Source organism: Hemitrygon akajei, chromosome 1 (assembly GCF_048418815.1).
Source record: "Hemitrygon akajei chromosome 1, sHemAka1.3, whole genome shotgun sequence".
Lineage (NCBI taxonomy): Eukaryota > Metazoa > Chordata > Chondrichthyes > Myliobatiformes > Dasyatidae > Hemitrygon > Hemitrygon akajei.
The window spans coordinates 145,512,334-145,531,888 of NC_133124.1; the positions used below are offsets into that span (position 1 = coordinate 145,512,334).

At 37.1% G+C, this 19,555-nt stretch overlaps 1 protein-coding gene across 3 annotated transcripts in view; it reads left to right on the forward strand.

Moving 5' to 3' along the window:
- Positions 1-19,555, forward strand: part of nsmce2 (NSE2 (MMS21) homolog, SMC5-SMC6 complex SUMO ligase) — a 212,608-nt gene that overhangs the window by 27,250 nt on the left and 165,803 nt on the right. For all 3 annotated transcript variants that reach the window (XM_073052871.1, XM_073052853.1, XM_073052862.1), the window contains exon 3: positions 3,446-3,552. In XM_073052871.1, coding sequence (XP_072908972.1) covers positions 3,446-3,552 — 107 coding nt within the window. The remainder of the gene's footprint in view (positions 1-3,445; positions 3,553-19,555) is intronic.

Here is a 19,555-nt window from a genome sequence, read left to right on the forward strand (position 1 = left end):
TCCACCTATCAATGATAAACCAACGGACTCTGATAGCTACGTGGACTATACCTCGGCCCACCCTGCTACTTGTAAAAATGCAATCCCCTTCTCTCAGTTCCACCGTTTCTGCCGCATCATCTCTAAGGATGAGGCTTTTCATTTTAGAATGAAGGAATGTCCTCCTTTTTCAAAGAGAGGGGCTTCCCTTCTTCCACCATCAACGCTGCCCTCAACCACATCTCTTCCATTTCACGCATGTCTGCTCTTACCCCACTGTAGAAACATTGAAAACCTACAGCACAATACAGGCCCTTCGGCACACAAAGTTATGCCGAACATGTCCCTACCTTAGAAATTAATAGGCTCATCTATAGCCCTCTACTTTTCTAAGCTCCATCTGCCTATCCAAAAGTCTTTTAAAAGATCCTATCGTATCCACCTCCACCACCGTTGCCAGCAGCCCATTTCACGCACTCGCCACTCTGAGTTAAAAAAAAACTTACCCCTGACATCTCTGTACCTACTCCCCAGCACCTTAAAACTGTGTCCTCTTGTGGCAACCATTTCAGCCCCGGGAAAAAACCTCTGACTATCCACATGATCAATGCCTCTCATCATCTTATACACCTCTATCATCCTCCTGCCACGCTACAAGGGATAGGGTTCCTCTTGTCCTCACCTACCTAGATCAGCACATCACCACACCAGGTTCCACTCCTGTACCTAATTAAAGTGGTCACTGAATTTATGTCCCAGGTACATTGGCTGAGGGAGACATTAATTATTTTCATAAAGTAAGTTCAGGCCATGAAAATAAAGTTTAATATGATAATATTAACAATCTTGGAAATTAGAATTTTATGTTCCCCTGCCCCCCCAAAAAAGAAACAACATTGAATAAATTTGATCTGAGACTATATGAAATGCCTCTTTGATTTTTAACCCTGTAGATGTTGGCAAGTTCAGCACCGCATGTGAATATTAAAGTCCTCGTTGGCTGAGCTCTGTGATTTATGAAATATGATTATTCTTCTACTAATTCTATTTTTTCCTAATTTATTTCATTTTTAATAGCTTGTGAAGGATATGTGGGGAAAAGTCCCGACAGTTTGACAGTTGACAAAATTGGCTTTGATTGGTTTTAATGTAAACTTTAGTGTAATTGAAGATCAATAGTCAAAACTGTTGGGTTTAACTAGGATGTAGTGAAATCCTAATTTGTTCTTTCAAATTGTTTTTAATTATGAGGGCTCCTGAGAGGATCATTTGGGTCTCTCTTCACCCATCCGAGATACAGTACCTATATAAAGTCTTCACCCCCCCCCCACCGGAAGTTTTCGTCTTTTATTGTTTTACAACATGGAATCACAGTGCATTTAATTTGGCTTTTTTGACACTGATCACTGATCAACAGAAAAAGACTTTAATTATAAATATGCAATCAATTGTTTTGTGTTTTATAAGTATTCACTTTACTTTATTGTCACCAAACAATTGATATTAGAGTGTACAATCATCACAGTGATATTTGTTTCTGCCGCTTCGTGCTCCCTGAAGTCCCTTCACCCCCCCTTAATAAGACACACCAAATCATCACTGGTGCAACCATTTGGTTTTAGAAGTCACATAATTAGTTAAATGGAGATCACCTGTGGGTAGTCAGGGTGCTGGCAGCAATGCAACAGTGTGGATGCCAACTGCCATAAAAACCCAAGGAAGAAGTAGTAGTAGTCAGGGTGTCTCAATTGATTGTAGTAAAAAATACACCTATATCTGGAAAGTGCAACTGCTGGTAAGTCAGTATCCTGGCAAATCTATGCTATGAAGACAGAAGAACACTCTAAGCAACTCTGCAAAAAGACTATTGAAAAGCACAAGTTAAGAGATGAATTCAAGAAAATTTCCAAGTCATTGAATATCCTTTGGAGTACAATTCAGTCAATTATCAAGAATTGGAAAGAATATGGCACAGTTGTAAATATCCCTATAGCAGCCATTTCTCACAAACTGAGTGACCGCCCAAGAAGAGGACTAGTGAGGGAGGCCACCAAAAGACCTTTGACAACTCTGGAGGAGTTACAAACTTCAGTGTCTGAGATGGGAGAGACTGCGCATACAACAACTGTTGCCCAAGTGCTTCACCAGTCATGGTTTTATGGGAAAGTGCAAAGAAAAAACCACTGTTGGTGGGGAAGAAAACTCACATGAAATCTTGGCTAGAATTTTCCAGAAGGCATGTTCAGAGTTCAGAGAAGAAAGCTCTGAATTCAGCTGGAAGAAGGTTCTATGCTCTGATCAAACCAAAATTGAGCTTTTTGGCCATCAGACTAAACGCTATTTTTGGCATAAGCTAAATACTGCACATCATCAAAAACATACCATCCCTACCGTGAAGAATGATGGTGGCTACATCATGCTGTGAGAATGCTTCACTGCAGCAGGCCCTGGAAGGCTTGTGAAGGTAGAAGGTAAAATGACTGCAGCAAAATACAGGAAATTCCTGGAGGAAAACCTGATGCCTGGAGGAAAGCAAGAGAACTGTGACTTGGGCTAGGGGTTGTTTTCCAACGGGACAATGACCCCAAGCACAAAGCTAAAGCTACACAGGAATGGCTTAAAAACAACAAACTTAATGTCCTGGGGTGTCAAGTCAGAGTTCAGACCTAAATCCATTTGAGAAGTTGTGGCTGAACTTGAAAAGGACTCTTCAATCTGATGGAGCTTGAGCAGTTTTGTAAATAAGAATGGGGGAAAGCTTGCAGTGTCCAGATGTGCAAAGCTCCGATGTGCAGAAACCTATCCACACAGATTCAGGGCTGTAATTGTTGCCAAAGGTGTATTTACTAAATACTGTCTTGAAGGGGTAATTAATTATTCAATCAATTAATTTGTGTATAATAATTGTAATAAAATCCAGCCCAATTTGTAGGAATTTGTTTTCACTTTAACACTGAAGAGTCTTTTCTGTTAAATCCACTGTGTTTCAATGCTGTAAAACAATAATACATGAAAATTTCCAATGGGAGTGAATACTTTTTATAGGCACTGTATTTATCTGGAGTGCTGCATATGCAGGGCCCTTAGCATTGTCAATGATTCTTCCCATCCGTCCAACAGTCACTTTGATGGCCTACCATCAGGCAAGAGGCACCATAACATTAGGACAAAGACTGTTAGGATGGGAAACAGTTTCTTCCCCCTGGCTGTGAGACAATGATCCCTCTACCTGCAGCCACCCAGCTCTCATCAATTATGAAGTGCCAGTAGCATATACTGTTTACTTTTTAACTTGTGTCATAAATTCACCTAGTTATTTGTTAGTTTATCTGTGGTAACATTACCCTATGTGATGTCTGTGAATTATATGTACTTGGTTGTGCATCTTGATCTGGAAGAACTTTATTTAATTTGGCGGTCTACATGTATATGGTTGAATGACAATAAACTTGAACTTGTTTTCTAGGCAGTGTGGAAGAAGTAAAGAAAATGGAAAAGTTGATGCTGGACTATGTATCCATGGATCGAGAACTTGAACAATTCATACAAGTTGTTGAAGGCGTCACAAATCAGGTAGAATTATCAAGACTGCTTTGATGTTCCACTATTCTTGAATGTAGCTCTGTTGCATGGAATCCTGGTGTTAAAGATAAGGTTAGCTTTATTTGTCACATTTTCATCGAAGCATACAGTGATTTGGATTGAAAATGTGCTCGGGTTAGTCAGCAAGTGCTGCAATGTTTCCGGCACCAACATAGCATGCCCAGAACTTACTAACCAGTGCGTGTTTGAAATGTGGGAGGAAACCTGAGCACCTGGAGGTAACCCACAAGGTCATGGGGAGATCGTGCAAACTCCTCACTGATAGTAGTGGAAATTAAATTGAATCTTACAGCTGGCTGTAATAGTGTTATGCAAATCACTGCACTACTGTGCAACCCTATCTTCCTATCTATCATAGGAGTGAAGGGACTTGGGATAGGATGGATGGTAAAAATGTAAATATAGCCTGCAGTCAAATTGTCAGGAAGGGCAGGCAGGTGATGGGACTTAGTTGCGGCCAACAGGCTGTGTATCAAATCATTGGGGATACAGAATCAGAAAGGATAGCAAGTACAGTACTCAAGGTGTTGTATCCAAATGCGCGTAATATAAGAAATAAGGTGGATGATCTTGTTGCAATATTGCAGATTGCTGGATATAATGTTGTGGCCATCACTGAATTGTGGCTGAAGGATGGTTGCAGTTTGGAGCTGAATGTACAAGGTTACATGTTATATCAGAGGGACAGAAGGTAGGCAGAGGGGGTGGTGTGGCTCTACTGGTAAAGAATGGCATCAGGTCAGTAGAAGGATGTGTAGGATCGGAAGATGTTAAATCCTTGTTGGCTGAGTTAAGAAACTGCAAGGGTAAAAGGACGTTGATGGCAATTATATACAGGCCTCCCAGTAATGGCTGGGAGGTGGACGACAGGTTTCAACAGGAAATAGAAAAGGTGAGTCAAAAGGGCAATGTTATGGTAGTCATGGGAGATTTTAACATACAGGTCGATTGGGAAAATCAGGTTAGTAATGCATCTCGAGAGTGAGTTTGTTGAATGCCTAAGAGATAGCTTCTTACAGTTGCTTGTTGTTGAGCCTACTAGGGTCATCCAGCTATACTGGATTGGGTCTAAGTAATGAACTGGAGGTGATTAGGGATCTTAAGGTAAAAGAACCCTTGGGAATCAGTGATCACAATATGATTTGAATACAACTTGAAATTTGATAGGGAGAAAGTAAAGTCTGATGTAGCAGTATTTCAGTTGAGTAAGGGAAATTGGTGTGAGAAAGGAGTTGATTGAAGTAAATTGGAAGCAGCTGCTGGCAGGGATGTCAGCAGAGCAGCAATGGCATGCGTTTCTGGGAAAAATGAGGAAGGTGCAGGACATGTGTATTCCAAAAGTGAAGAAATACAGGTTTCCCCCGCTGTCCGAAGGTAGAAAGTTCCTATGAAACGGTTTGTAAGCCGGAATGTCGTAAAGCGAAGAAGCAATTACCAATAATTTATATGGGAAAAATTTGAGAGCGTTCCCAGACCCAAAAAATAACCTACCAAATCATACCAAATAACACATAAAACCTAAAGTAACACTAACATATCTTCTCTTCTTCTTCTTCTTCGGCTGTCCATCGGTTTTGATGTTGACTGTGCTGAGAGTTTAGTCTCTGCAGGCATGTTTGTGGGCCACTGACCAGCACTGGATCAGCATTGTCTCCCACAGCACCGAATATCTGCGTTCATGACCTGCTTCATATTTCTTCATACCATCCAGAAACCCTACTCCAACACGCCTTGCACAGTAATAAGGCAGATGGTGTTGTGCCCCCACCATACTGTCTCTCTGGGCTTCCAAATCTGATGCTAAGTGGTACACAGGAGTGTAACAGACTTAGCGGATAAGGAAGCTGCCCTGCAGTGACAACTAACTAGTCTAGTGATGCCATTCATTGACCTGCACTCCGGTTCCTCCACATGCCACCAAGGTGGCTGTACCATTGACCCATTTGGATTCATCTGCCACAGACACCATTAGACACCCTGCTGCCGGCATCCTCGTTGGGTGCAGCCTTTGCCTGAAGAGGCATAACCTACAAAGTAGCAAAGGCATGCTTACCGATGGAACATCACCTTTACGGTGAGGTTAGACCTGCCAGAGAACGAATCTCTGCTGTACTTCACTGATGTTTGGCCAGTGTCACTCCTTTCCCATGGTGAGGTGCCAAGGTAGGATTTTGTAGGAGAACACTAGCATATAGTAAAAGCAGGAATGATATGATGAATGCACAACCTATATAAAGTAGAAATACTTTTCTGCAATCATTGCAGCACCATCAAGGGAAGCGAAAATCTCATGCAAGCGCTCTCGGCGGAAGCACTCTCTCCAGTAACCTTTAAGCTATGAAGCTTAAAACTGGTCAAACCACCCATGACTACCTTTAAATTCCATTTTCGTAAAAATGTCTTTAATTCATATGGGAAAATTTTTTTCCAATAAATTGCAGTTTCGTCACAGTTAAACACTTGGTTATATGAATAACCACCTTCTGTAATTATTTTCTTCAGTTCTGCTGGGAACTTTTCGGCAGCTTCAGTATCAGCCGAAGCACTCTCCAGTGAAAGTTAAACTATGAAGCTGCCCTCGCCTCAGAAATCGATCAAACCACCCATGACTACCTTCAAATTCCACTTTCGCAACACTTTTATCACTATCGTCCAGTGCTTTCTGTCAGCTTATTAAAACGACTGACTGGTTTCTCCTTCAGTATAAGATAACTTAACGGAACACCATGCTTTGTTCACCCATCAATCCACTCAAGAAATAGACTTTCCATTTTATCCATTATTGGATGCCGACTAAAAGAGACCACTTTGCTATGAGCAGAACCAATAGTAACATCGGCAGCTTTCAAGATTCTTTCTCTCTGTGTAACTAGTGCGAATGGTGGACGCAGGCAAGTTCAATGCGCGGACAATGTCCTTACTTCGTTGACCGCAATTGAAATGTTTAATTACGTCCAGTTTTACACTAAGCTTAACACCCTTACTTAGGCTTTTCTGATACCTTCGAACTCATCTCGCTAACGGATGCACAAAATAAATCGAGATAAAGCACAGATGCTCACAGACGTGTTTAAGCTATGATGGCTAGAGTACAGTTCCAGGGGAGGAGCCTGGCTGCTTCGGGCGCGCTGCCTTTTTTTGTAAAAGCAAAAACACTCTTTGGCTAGCGAAAACATATAACTAATGTAGGTCTTTCGTAACAGCGAGCTGTGGTAAAGCAAACGTTTGGAAAACGGGAGCCACCTGTACTCAAATGGTAAAATAGTACAACTGTGGCTGACAAAGGAAGTCAAAGCAATTGTAAAAGCAAAAGAAAGGGAATACAACAAAGCAAAAATTATTGGGAAGATTTTATAAGCCTACAGAGAGCAACTAAAAGAATCATTAGAAGGGAAAAGATGAAATTTGAAAGCAAGTAGCAAATAATGTCAAAGTGGATAGTAAAAGTTTTTTTCAAGTATGTTAAAAATAAAAGAGAAATGAGAGTGGATATAGGACCGCTAGAAAATAAGGCAGTAGAAATAATAACGGGGGACAAGGAGATGGCTGATGAACTAAATGAGTATTTTGCGTCGGTCTTCACTGTGGAAAACACTAGTAGTCTGCCTGATGTTGTAGTGTGTGAAGGAAGAGAAGTGGGTGCAGTTACTGTTACAAGAGAGAAGGTGCTCAAAAAGCTGAAAGACCTAAAGATGCACAAGTCACCTGACCAGAGGAACTGTACCTTAGGGTTCTGAAAGAGGTACTGTTGAGATTGTGGTTGCATTAGAAATGATCTTTCAAAAATCATTGGACTCTGGCATGGTGCCGGAGGACTGGAAAATTGCCAATGTTACTCCACTCTTTAAGAAATGAGGAAGGTAGCGGAAATGAAATTATAGCCCAGTTGGCCTGACCCCCGTGGTTGGGAAGATGTTAAGGATGAGGTGATGGAGTACTTGGTGACACAGGACAAGATAGTACAAAGTCAGCATGGTTTCCTACAGGGAAAATGTTGCCTGACAAACCTGTTGGAATTCTTTGTGGGGATTACAAGTAGGATAGATAAAGGGGATGCAGTGGATGTTGTCTATTTGGACTTTCAGAAGGCCTTTGACAAGGTGCCACATATGAGGCTGCTTACCAAGTTAAGAGCACATGGTATTACAGGAAAGTTACTAACATGGTTAGAGCACTGGCTGATTGGTAGGAAGCAGTGAGTGGGAATTAAATGATCCTTTTTTCTTGTTGGCTGCCAGTGACTAATGGTGTTCCACAGGGGTTGGTGCTGGGACCACTTCTTTTTATTCTATATATAAATGATTTAGATGATGGAATAGATGGCTTTGTTGCCACATTTTCAGATGATATAAAAATTGCTGGAAGGACAGGTAATGTTGAGGAAACAGGTAGGATGCAGAAGGACAAGAAAGTGGCAAATGAAATACAATGTTGGAAAATGTATGGTCATGCGCTTTGGTAGTAGAAATAAATGTACAGACTTTTTTTTTAAACAGGGAGAAAATGCAGGAATCTGAGACGCAGAGGGAGTTGGGAGACCTTGTGTGGAACTTGCAGGTTGAGTCAGTGGTGAGGAAGACAAATGCCATGTGAGCATTCATTTCAAGAGTTCTAGAATACAAGAGCAAGGATGTGATGCTGAGGCTTTATAAGGCACTGGTGAGGCCTCGGCTTGAATATTGTGTACAGTTTTGGGCCTCTCATCTTAGAAAAGGTGCTGACATTAGAGAGGGTCCAGAGGAGTTTCACAAGGATGCTTCCAGGAATGAAAGGGTTATCATACGAGGAACATTTGATGGCTCTGGGTCTGTGCTTGTTGGAATTCAGAAGGATGAGGGGGGATCTCATTGAAACTTTTTGAATGTTGAAAGGCTTGTAGATGTGGAAAGGATGTTTCCCATGGTGTAAAAATCTAGGACAAGTGGGCACAGCCTCAGAATAGAGGGACACCCTTTCAGAACAGAAATGCAGAGAAATTTCTTTTGCAAAAGGGTGGTGAATTTGTAGAATTTGTTGCTACATGCAGCTGTGGAGGCCAGGTTGTTGGGTGTATTTAAGGCAGAGATTGATGGGTTCTTGATTCGAGACGCATCAGTAGTTACAGGGAGAAGGCTGGGAACTAGGTTTGAGGAGGAGATTAAAAAAAAAGCCATGATTGAATGGTGGAGCTGACTCGATGGCCCAGATTGTCTAATTCTGCTCCTATGTCTTATGGTCTATCATATTTTCATTTCTCTATTGAGGTGGGAAGATCTTTTTCTGGTTCCTTCCTTATTTTTTCCAACTTAGCCAATCACCAGCTCAGCGTCATTACTGTTGGAGTCATCCAAGGAGCTATCAAGCATGCCAAATAACTGGTAATTTTTCTCATTGTGGTGTATACAATCTTTCTGTACATAAATTGACTCTCACATTACCTGGAAAGTAAGGATATCTTCCAAAAGTGGATGAATGTGAAGTGTTTAGGGATGTAATAAGGTATTCTTCAATTTGGATTGTACCTTTTAAATATTTACATATCTTGTATATTCTTTATAACTGTATTGGAATTATTGAGGTCTTGCTGATTTTGCTTTGAGTTTTACCTTATATTGGACTACAGAACTAAAGGTGCGCCAACCTGAAATTATTAACCTGCTCAGTTGAGGAAAAACACCAGAGACACGAAATTACCTCTGAAACGGTTTTTATTCAGAGAGGAGTTCGCAGCCCCATACACTTAGGGCGTAAGGTAGCCAACTCCCAATTTGGCGGTTTACAAAGGTCATACTTATACCCAAAAGCAGGGTACTACATTCACAAATATGGTTACCGATTCAAATTCATCAATTGATTGGCTATTGCATAGCTAAGCACGCAAATTACTCGGAATAAGCATAGACGCAAGCGTAATACTTGGAATGGGTATGGACGCAAGCAAAACACTGGAAATAGGTATATAGCTCAAAATACTTTGCCAAACACATTGTCTTGTGGTCGCAGGTTTCCTTTTCTTTGTGGTTGCCACTTGCTGTCTGAAATCTTATTTTAGCTACTTCCCCAATAACGTATCCTCTCCCTGGTCCTGTCTACATATTTTGCTACACTTACCCCTCGCCCACCCTTTCTACACATACCCCTTACCCTCTTCACGTTCTCAGGTGCAGAGTTTTAACCAGTGACTTGTACTAACACATCCCCATTTCTGACTCTTCAAATGAGAGTTTAAGCTAAATTAAACTAAGCTTTAATTAAAATAACAGATAGAGGGATATCACCTGCACAAGTTAAATATTGCTATTGTTGGCAACAAATTCTAGATTTTACAGTTAACATGTATGAAGGTGTGGGACAAATCTTTGCAGGGGCAAAGCCTCACAATTTCTTCACACATTGTAGTCGCGGTGTTTTATTCAATAATGTTGCCCCAACCATTTTTCTATTACAGGCCCTTAGCAACTGACAGTTTGCGTGGTTTCAATTTCACAATGTTGTTCGACCAAATTATAATTTAGGTATCAAAAAAAAATTTGTTTAATATTCAAATTTAGGTTCAGACTTTTAACTTTATTGTTTTATTGTTAAGAATTTGTAGGAAAAAATCCAATATTAAGTGCTATTTCTGTGCTACGATTTATTAGGGCAACTCGCAGTTCATTTCCTGTGTATAAGGTTGTCATTGTGTCCATATATTTTTAAACCATGGAAAAAATCAGTCATTGGTATGATTGTATTGTAAGTTTGCTGAATTATCTTTTCCCATGTGTTTTGTCTGTGGGACTTGATGCATGCTAGTTTTGGTGCTGATGATGGGCCCCAGAACAAGCCACAGTTCCAGCTAAGCTGTTCCCCTACACATTGATTTATTTTCTGATTCTGCACCTACTTTTCCACCATTTAGAATACAAGTCAGGAGTATGATGGAATAATTTCAGCTTGCCTTGGTGAATGTTAACACAATCAATATTCAGAATCTTAGTGGAAGGATGTGTGGTGGAGTTAATAAATGGGTGAAAGCTGATGAAAAATTATGCGAAGCAGCTCTTGAAGTCACATCTTCAAATTACATCCGCTGTTGCCAAGGACAGGGAGCTAACTTGCATAATCTTCAAATCCTTCCCAGGTACAGAGGAGCTACCAGTATTTAAAATGAGGGTATAAGGGCACGAACATCATCTGATTGGTTTAATTTTGGAGAAATTTATATACAGTCAGCCCTCCTTATCTGCAGGGGATTGGTTCCAGGACCTCCTGTGGATACCAAAAAAATGAGGATGCTCAAGTCCCTTATATAAAATGGCGTAGTATTTGTATGTAACCTACGCACATCCTCCCGTATACTTTAAATCATCTCTAGATTACTTATAATACCTAATACAATGCAAATGCTATATAAATAGTTGTTATACTGTTGTTTAGGGAATAATGACAAGAGAAAAAAAAAGTCTACATGTTCAGTACAGACGTAACCATCATAGCTCTTCTGGGAACGCCGATGCCGCCTTGACATCAGCCGATCCCGATTCTCTCATGATCTTTAAGTTTTTGAGGCTGTAACGCTTTACATAGCCTGCCAGCCATCCCTTACTAGTCTTAAACTCCTTCCTCTTGCTCACAACTCAGGTAGCGAATGAACGAAACGTGAGGTGAGCAATGCTCAAACGACGAGTGCTGGAGAGAGAACTTCTGGGTTTTCCCAGTTCGTGCATGTACTCATGGACTGTAAATCTTAATCAGAGAAAAAGGTTAATTAGCATTTGGAGAGCTGTATTGAAGATGTTTGGCAGAAATGTTTGAATTTCTGAATCAGATGAAAAGCAGCACTTTTGGAAAGAGAAAAAGGTTAGGTATGTATGCATGCACTGGTGTGTGTTTATACATGCACATGATTATCTAACTTTAGTTTACAATGATGAAAACTACTCCATGCCTTGATAGAAATCCTTCTTCAGTGACTGTTGAGTGCATTTGCTTTTGAACATCAGTAAGATGTGTTTGTTGCCTTTATACTGGGATTGTTGTCCAACTTGAGAAGTTGTTATACTTAAAATTAGAAATGACCAGAATCTTCATTCGACATTATTAGGAATGGTTGCAATGGAATAACCCACTCTGGTTAATATCTAGACAGTGCACTAACAATTTTGTTTGTGTATGCATAACTGGTATGTTATCTCAAATTAATGAGTTCAATACTTGTCTGTTTTTCTAAATTACTTTTGATGAGAAAGTTTAGTAAAAGATGACTTTATTGATATTAGCCACTTGTAGTTTGAATTTGCTTTTTATATCATTAGAAAAGTTTAACATAATAAAATGGCAACTGCATTAAAGGTATTTCTTACTATATCTATGGTATCAAAAAAACAAGAAAATCATAACGTAGCACTCTTCTCTCCCTATCATTTCCATTTGCCACTTGCATGTTTTAGATCAGTGATTTTCAACCATTTTTTGGCCGCTTCTCAGGTTTCAGGGTCCCCCTTTCAAACAGGGATACAACATGAACGGATAGACAGAAAATCATTTTTTTTTAACAATCAATTTAATTTTTATTTATTTATTAAATTTTAGAAAATTACAAAGAATAAACGTGATGATAAAATAGTGAGAAAAATAATATTAACCCTCCCCCCCCAACCCTTATCTAAAGAAAGATCCCCACATGCTCCATGGAGTTTAAAATAATTTTAATATTTATTTTTACTTTCCCTAATTACTTTATAATTTTATCTTCAAAGGACCTATGTATTTAATCCTATCTTTTGTAAGTATGGGAGCCAAATTTTCAAAAATATATCATATTCATTTCTTAGATTGTATGTAATGTTTTCAAGTGGAATACAACTATGTATTTCATTATTCCAACAATCCATTGTTAAATATAAATCAGATTTCCAAGTAACTGCAATAACTTTTTTGGCTACTGCCAATGCAATTTTTATAAATTTTTTCTGATACTTATTCAATTTAAGTTTCGGTATTGTCCCTTCAATGTCTCCTAATAAAAATAATACTGGACTGTGTGGGAGTTGTACTCCAGTAATTTGTTCCAATAAAAGTCTTAGATTTATCCAAAATGGTTGAATTTTAAAACAAGACCAAGTAGAATGTAAAAAAGTACCAATTTCTTGATTACATCGAAAACATTGGTCAGACATATTTGAATTTAATCTATTTATTTTCTGTGGTATATATAATTGATGTAAAAAATTATATTGTATTAATCTAAGTCAAACATTTATTGTATTTCTCATACTATCAGAACATAATCTTGACCAGTTTTTTCCATCACTTTTAACATTCAAATCAGATTCCCATTTTTGTCTTGATTTATGAATTCCTGATTTAATTGTCTGTTTTTGAATCAAATTATACATACAAGATGTAATTTTTTTAATTTTTCCATTTTGAATTAATATTTCTATTTCACTAGGTTTTGGCATCAACATTGTTTGTCCCAGCTTTTCTCGTAAATAAGCCTTTAATTGACAATAATGGAAAAGAGTGTTCTTTATATTTATTTTTTAATTGATCAAACAACATCAATATACCTCCTTCAAAACAATCACCTATATATTTAATCCCCTTTTGGAACCAATTACCGTAGATTCCGGATTTTAAGCCGCTACTTTTTTCCCACATTTTGAACAGCTTTGAACTTTGCGGCCAATAATCCGAAGCGGCTAATGCATGATTTTTTTCATGCCGCCTCGTAAACATTTTGCCTCATAACAGTAGACCAATAAAATTGATGAGTAGTTCACAGAGGTCCAATGAAATTGTACGATAAATCAAGCGCACTTTCACAATTAAATTATTGTAAATCAGTCATTTGTACTCACCCTCATCAACATGGAAAACACTCGAAGCATTGTGCTGCCTACTTAGTTTAAACTATATTTGTTTTCTGTACTACATCGCGGGATGCTATGACGTCACACCCGGTTTCGCGGTGTCTTGTGGGAAAATGCCGGTTTGCGATGAAACGGGACGGAGGGAGGGAGCGCATTACGCGAGCGGCTTTGGATCTGAGCGAATTCTGCTTTTAAGTTAAAGGTATCAATAACTTTTCCTGGTAGGCTGCAATATATATATTTTTTTACTAGTCGTTAGGAGATATTGGAATGTTGTTCAGTAAAGAAGTATACGCAACGTATATTTAAAAGTAGCCGCGTACGGGCACGGTTCGAAAAAAAGCATTTGCAATATGTATTTGTTTTTGTTACCATATGGATTTAATTAAAAGTTAAAAAAATCCTCACGTGTAATATCTTTCTGTGTAAATATCTCATATTACAACGTGGGACACCTGCGGCCGAAAATCCGGTGCGGCCTAAAATCCGATGCGGCCTTTACAATTAAAAAATTGATTTTATTTCTAAAATTAGAGCCAGCGGCTTTTAATCAGGTGCGCTCTGTAGTCCGGAATCCACGGTATGTAAAAGTTTATTATCCATTGTAAAAGGAATAAGTCTATTTTGAATTAAAGTTCTTTTTGCTAATAAAGATTTCTTTATCTCATCGTCCATATTTACCTTATTCCATAAATCAATCAAGTGTCTTAATATAGGAGATTCTTTTTTTTCCCATATCCATTTGGATTCCCATTTATATATAAAATCTTCTGGTATGTTTTCTCCTATCTTATCTAATTCTATTCTAATCCATGCTGGTTTTTCTTCATCAAAAAAAGACGCAATAAATCTAAGTTGATTTGCTTTATAATAATTCTTAAAATTTGGAAGTTGTAACCCTCCTAAATCAAATTTACATGTCAATTTTTCCAATGATATTCTTGACATCTTTCCTTTCCAAAGAAATTTCCTTACATATTTATTCAGTTCTTGAAAAAACTTCTGAGGTAATTGTATTGGTAAAGTTTGGAATAAATATTGCAATCTAGGAAATATATTCATTTTTACAGCATTAACTCTACCTATTAATGTTATTGGTAACATCATCCATTTATCAAGATCCTCTTTTATATTTTTTAATAATGGCAAATAATTTTGTTTATATAAATTTTTTACATCATTATCAACTCTAATACCTAAATATTTTATCCCATTTATTGACCATCGAAATTGAGTTACTAATCGACATTGATTATAATTTCCTTTGGTAAGGGGTAAAATTTCACTTTTATCCCAATTTACTTTATACCCTGATACTTTCCCATGTTCTTCCAATCTAAAAGATAATCTTTGCAAAGATTGCAATGGGTTTGTTAAATAAATCAAAACATCATCAGCAAATAAATTAATCTTGTATTCTTCTTGATTAACTCTAAAGCCCCCAATGTCTGAATCTGTTCTAATTAATTCAGCTCATGGTTCTATTGCCAATACAAATAAAGCAGGTGATAATGGGCAGCCTTGTCTAGTTGACCTTGTTAAGCAAAATGGTGTTGAAATCTGACCATTTGTAACTACTTTAGTTTGAGGATTAGTATTTAAGGTTTTAATCCATTGTATAAAAGATTTTCCTAACTCATATTTTTCCAATACCTTAAATAAAAAATCCCATTCCAATCTATCAAATGCTTTTTCTGCATCCAAAGCAACTGCCACACTCATTTCCTCTCTTTTTTGTGCCAAATGAATTATACTAAGTAACCGGGTTATATTATCCATTGATTGTCTGTTTTTAATAAAACCTGTTTGATCCATATGTATTAATTTTGGTAAATATTTAGATATTCTATTAGATAAAATTTTTGCTATTATTTTATAATCTGTATTCAACAAAGAAATAGGCCTATATGATGTTGGTTTTAAAGGATCTCTATCTTTTTTTGGCAATACAGTTATGATCGCTGTTAAAAAAGATTGTGGGAGTTTATGCATTCTTTCCACGGTATATTAATTCCATAAAAGGAGGAATTAATAAATCTTTAAATTTTTTATAAAATTCAGGAGGAAAACCATCTTCTCCTGGGGATTTATTACCCTGAAGTGATCCTAAAGCTTCTTCAACCTCTTTTAATGTAAAGGGCATATCTAATCCTTTCTGTTCTTCCAAATTTAATTTTGGAAGGGTTATTTGTGATAAAAATTTATCTAAGCAATCTTATTTTGTGATTCTGATTGATATAGTTCAGTATATAATTTTTTAAAAGTTTCATTAATTTCTAAAGGTTTATAAGTAACCTTATTTACACTTGTTCTAATTGCATTTATTGTTTTAGAAGCCTGTTCTGTTTTCAACTGCCAAGCAAGAATTTTATGTGATCTTTCACCTAATTCATAATATTTCTGTTTAGTTCTCATAATTACTTTTTCTGTATGATATGTCTGGAGTGTATTATATTGTAGTTTTTTATTAACAAGTTGTCTTTGTTTTTCTTCTGTCATATATCTTTGAGATTCTTTTTCTAACTTTATGATATCTTTCCAATTGATCTATTTCTGCCATGTATTCCTTCTTAATTTTAGATGTATAACTTATAATCTGACCCCTTAAATATGCTTTCATCGCTTCCCATAATACAATTTTATCCTCAACTGAATGTAAATTTGTATCCAAAAAAAATTGAATCTGTTTTTTCACAAAATCACAAAAATCTTGACGTTTTAATAAAATTGAATTAAATCTCCATCTATAAATCGATTCCTCCTTATCCATCATTATCATTGTCATTATCAAGGGGGAATGATCTGACAGTATTCTTGCTATATATTCCACACTTTTCACTCTATCTTGAATATTTTTTGATAATAAAAAAAATCAATCCTTGAGTAAGTTTTATGTCTATTTGAATAAAATGAATAATCTCTTTCTCTTGGATTAATTTTTCTCCATATATCAATCAGGTTTAAGTCTTTAATTAATGATAGTTAGTTTTATTACTTTTGGTTTTGTAAAACTGGATCTAAACAAAAATTAAAATCTCCACCTATTAATATTTTATCATGTGCATCAGCCAAGTTCAAAAAAACTTCTTGTATGAATTTTGCATCATTTTCATTTGGTGCATAAATGTTCATAAAAGTCCATAATTCTGAAAAAATTTGACAATGCATAATCACATATCTCCCCACAGAATCAATTATTACATTTTGTATTTTAATTGGTAAAGATTTATTAACCAAAATTGCAACTCCTCTCGATTTTGAATTAAATGAAGCTGCAATGACATTTCCAACCCAATCCCTCTTTAATTTCTTATGTTCTGTTTCTGTTAAATGTGTTTCTTGTAAAAAAAAAGCTATATCTCCTTTCATTTTTTTTAATATATGTTAAAACTCTTTTTCTTTTTACAGGTACATTAATTCCATTAACATTAAGACTTAAAAAATTAAGTAAATTAATCATTCATAATACCTTGGGAACTCTTTAAAATTCTCCATGTTGCTATGATTTTCTCCCCAACCATCCAGGCAAAAAAGAAGGAAAATAGAAGAAAGATAACTAATATATAAGAAAAAAAACAAAGTACCCCCCCCCCACTAATGTTGCGAATAAAAAAAACACAACATTACCCCCCCCCCCCATTTTACGGGTCATGGCAATCACCATGATTGTACACGTGAAACTCGCAGCCATCGATCAGGAGCTCCTCTAGCTCCCCCGCAAAAAAAAAAAAAGAAAATATATTAGTGAAGGAAAGAAAGAAAATAATTAATGTCTCTACTCCCAATTAATACTCCTCAACTTTTTTTTTAATAATTGTCCGTCAAGTCCAGCCTTGTTTCAGTCTTCATCATTAGTCCATTTCATTTCTATAATTCTTTACTTCTCTTCGTGGACATAAGGTAATTCTTGTACAAATTTCTCCGCTTTCCGGTACTCAACGAAAAATCTTCTTTCTTCGTTATCCAGGAAAATTATCAATTTTGCTGGGTAGCTCAATAAAAATTTGTAGCCCTTTTCCCATAAAGATTTTTTCACTGGATTAAATTCCTTCCGCCTCTTCAGAAGATCGTAACTTAGGTCTGGATTAAAAAAAACTCTTTTCCCTTCTATTGTCAATGGCCCATTTCTCTTTTTAGCACCTTGAGTAGCTGCCTTCAAGATAATTTCTTTATCTTAGTACCTTAAGCATTTTATCAAAATTGATCTTGGATTTTGATCTTGTTGAGGTCTTGGTCTTAAAGCTCTGTGTGCTCTTTCAATTTCAATTACTTGGCTTCCTTCTTTCATTTCCAAAATTTTCGGAATCCATTCTTGAAAGAATTTTATTGGATTTTCTCCCTCTGTACCTTCCATAAGACCAACAATTTTGATATTATTTCGTTTACTTGAGTTTTCAAGCGCATCTATTTTTTCCAACATCCATTTTCTTTTTATTGTCCAGGCAAGATTATTGTCTTCTATCTTATCTATTCTTTCAGTATTTTCTTCCACTTTTACTTCCATCTCTTTAACTTTATTATCCATCTTCTTTTGTTTTTCCACCACATTATCGAGTGTATTCTGCATCCTTCTTATAGCTTTTAATTCATTCATAGTATATATCAGGATATCTTTTATGTCTCCTTTAATCTCCTCTTTCTTTTCCTCTTCTTCTTCCTCTGAATTTCCCAAAGAGTCTGACTCCACTTCCGATTCACTTCCAGTTTCACTTCTAGCCTTAGTTGGGATTTGTAGTTTTGTTACTTTTGTTAATATCTGTTCATGCATACTTGTTTCTTCGCGCATGCGTTGTTCTTGCCGTTTCTTCTTAGAGACCGCCGACATTGCTGCAACTTCCTGTGCCGCATCATCAGAAGTGCCATGCACTTCGCTGGGAGGAGATCCAACTTGAGTCCGAGGCTTCGCCGATACGGTTAGGCCTTTTTCCCCGCCGATTTGCGCAGTCTTCGAAGTAGTAGCTTTCTTCTGTTTCAGTTTAGGAGCCATATCAAAAGATAATCCTGAGTTACTTATAAATAGTTTCTAGTAGATATTTGTTAACTCTTCTTCATTTAAACCCTATTTCATTACTTTTTACGAGGGAGCTGGATTCCTAACGTCTCGACCCTACGTCATCACGTGACATCCCCCCATTTATTATTGAACACCAAGAAAACTTTGAACATTCCGACGTACTGGACAAAACACTGGTCAAAGGTCACCTCTTGTTGCGATATCAATTCTGTTCCTGGATTTTGTCCAGGATACTACCTAGCAGAATCCACTCTCAACCAAATAGGTTGAGGGAAAGGCAATAAAAAAAATCTTTGGGCTTTTTCCCACAGTGTTGTAAATTTATTCAGCAGATCACTTGATCCAAAAATCTTTTTGAAACTGACTGAACTGACGACGTGCAGTTATACCACTCTGAAGATCAATCAAACTCTCTTGAATTTGTGCCTCAACTTGGGTGGATTGTACTTCAAATGGATTCAAAACCCAATCCAGGATACCGAGGTTTAACAGGTCATTAAATCTTTCTTTTATATCTTTGTGTATCTGCTTGAGATGTTTCACATAAACGGTAAGGTCATCGTCCTTCAGTTTAAAGGCTGTAAACTTCATCAAATCCTATGGTCTCTGCGATCGTCTTGAGGTTTGAAAACCGTAAAAAATTCCTGACATCCCATGTTATGGCAATAGACTTCGAGTTTCTTAAGGAAAGAAACAATGGCTTCCTTACAATGTACGAGGTTACTGTCTTTGCCCAGTAAGGTCCTGTTAAACAAATTAAGTTTCTGAAAGATATCTGCCAGATAAAATATGTTCGCCTTAGCATCAACAAGTTTTTCTCCATGTTCTTTATCAGACATGAAGGAAACTGTGGTGTCCCAGAGTGTAACAAAACATTGAAGACAGTTTTCCTTGGAAAGCCACCTCACCTCAGTATGCAGCAGCAGCATCCAGAAGTCTTCTTCATTTTCTTCACACAGCTGCCGGAAAAGACGATCCTGAAGACCATGGGATTTGATGAAGTTTACAGCCTTTGTGACAACTGAAAGCGAAAGATTGAGATGTCCTCCTAAATTTTAAAAGTATGAGGCATGATTTTGCTATTTTTTTCCTAGCTAAATTGACAACATTGACTAGGAAATGG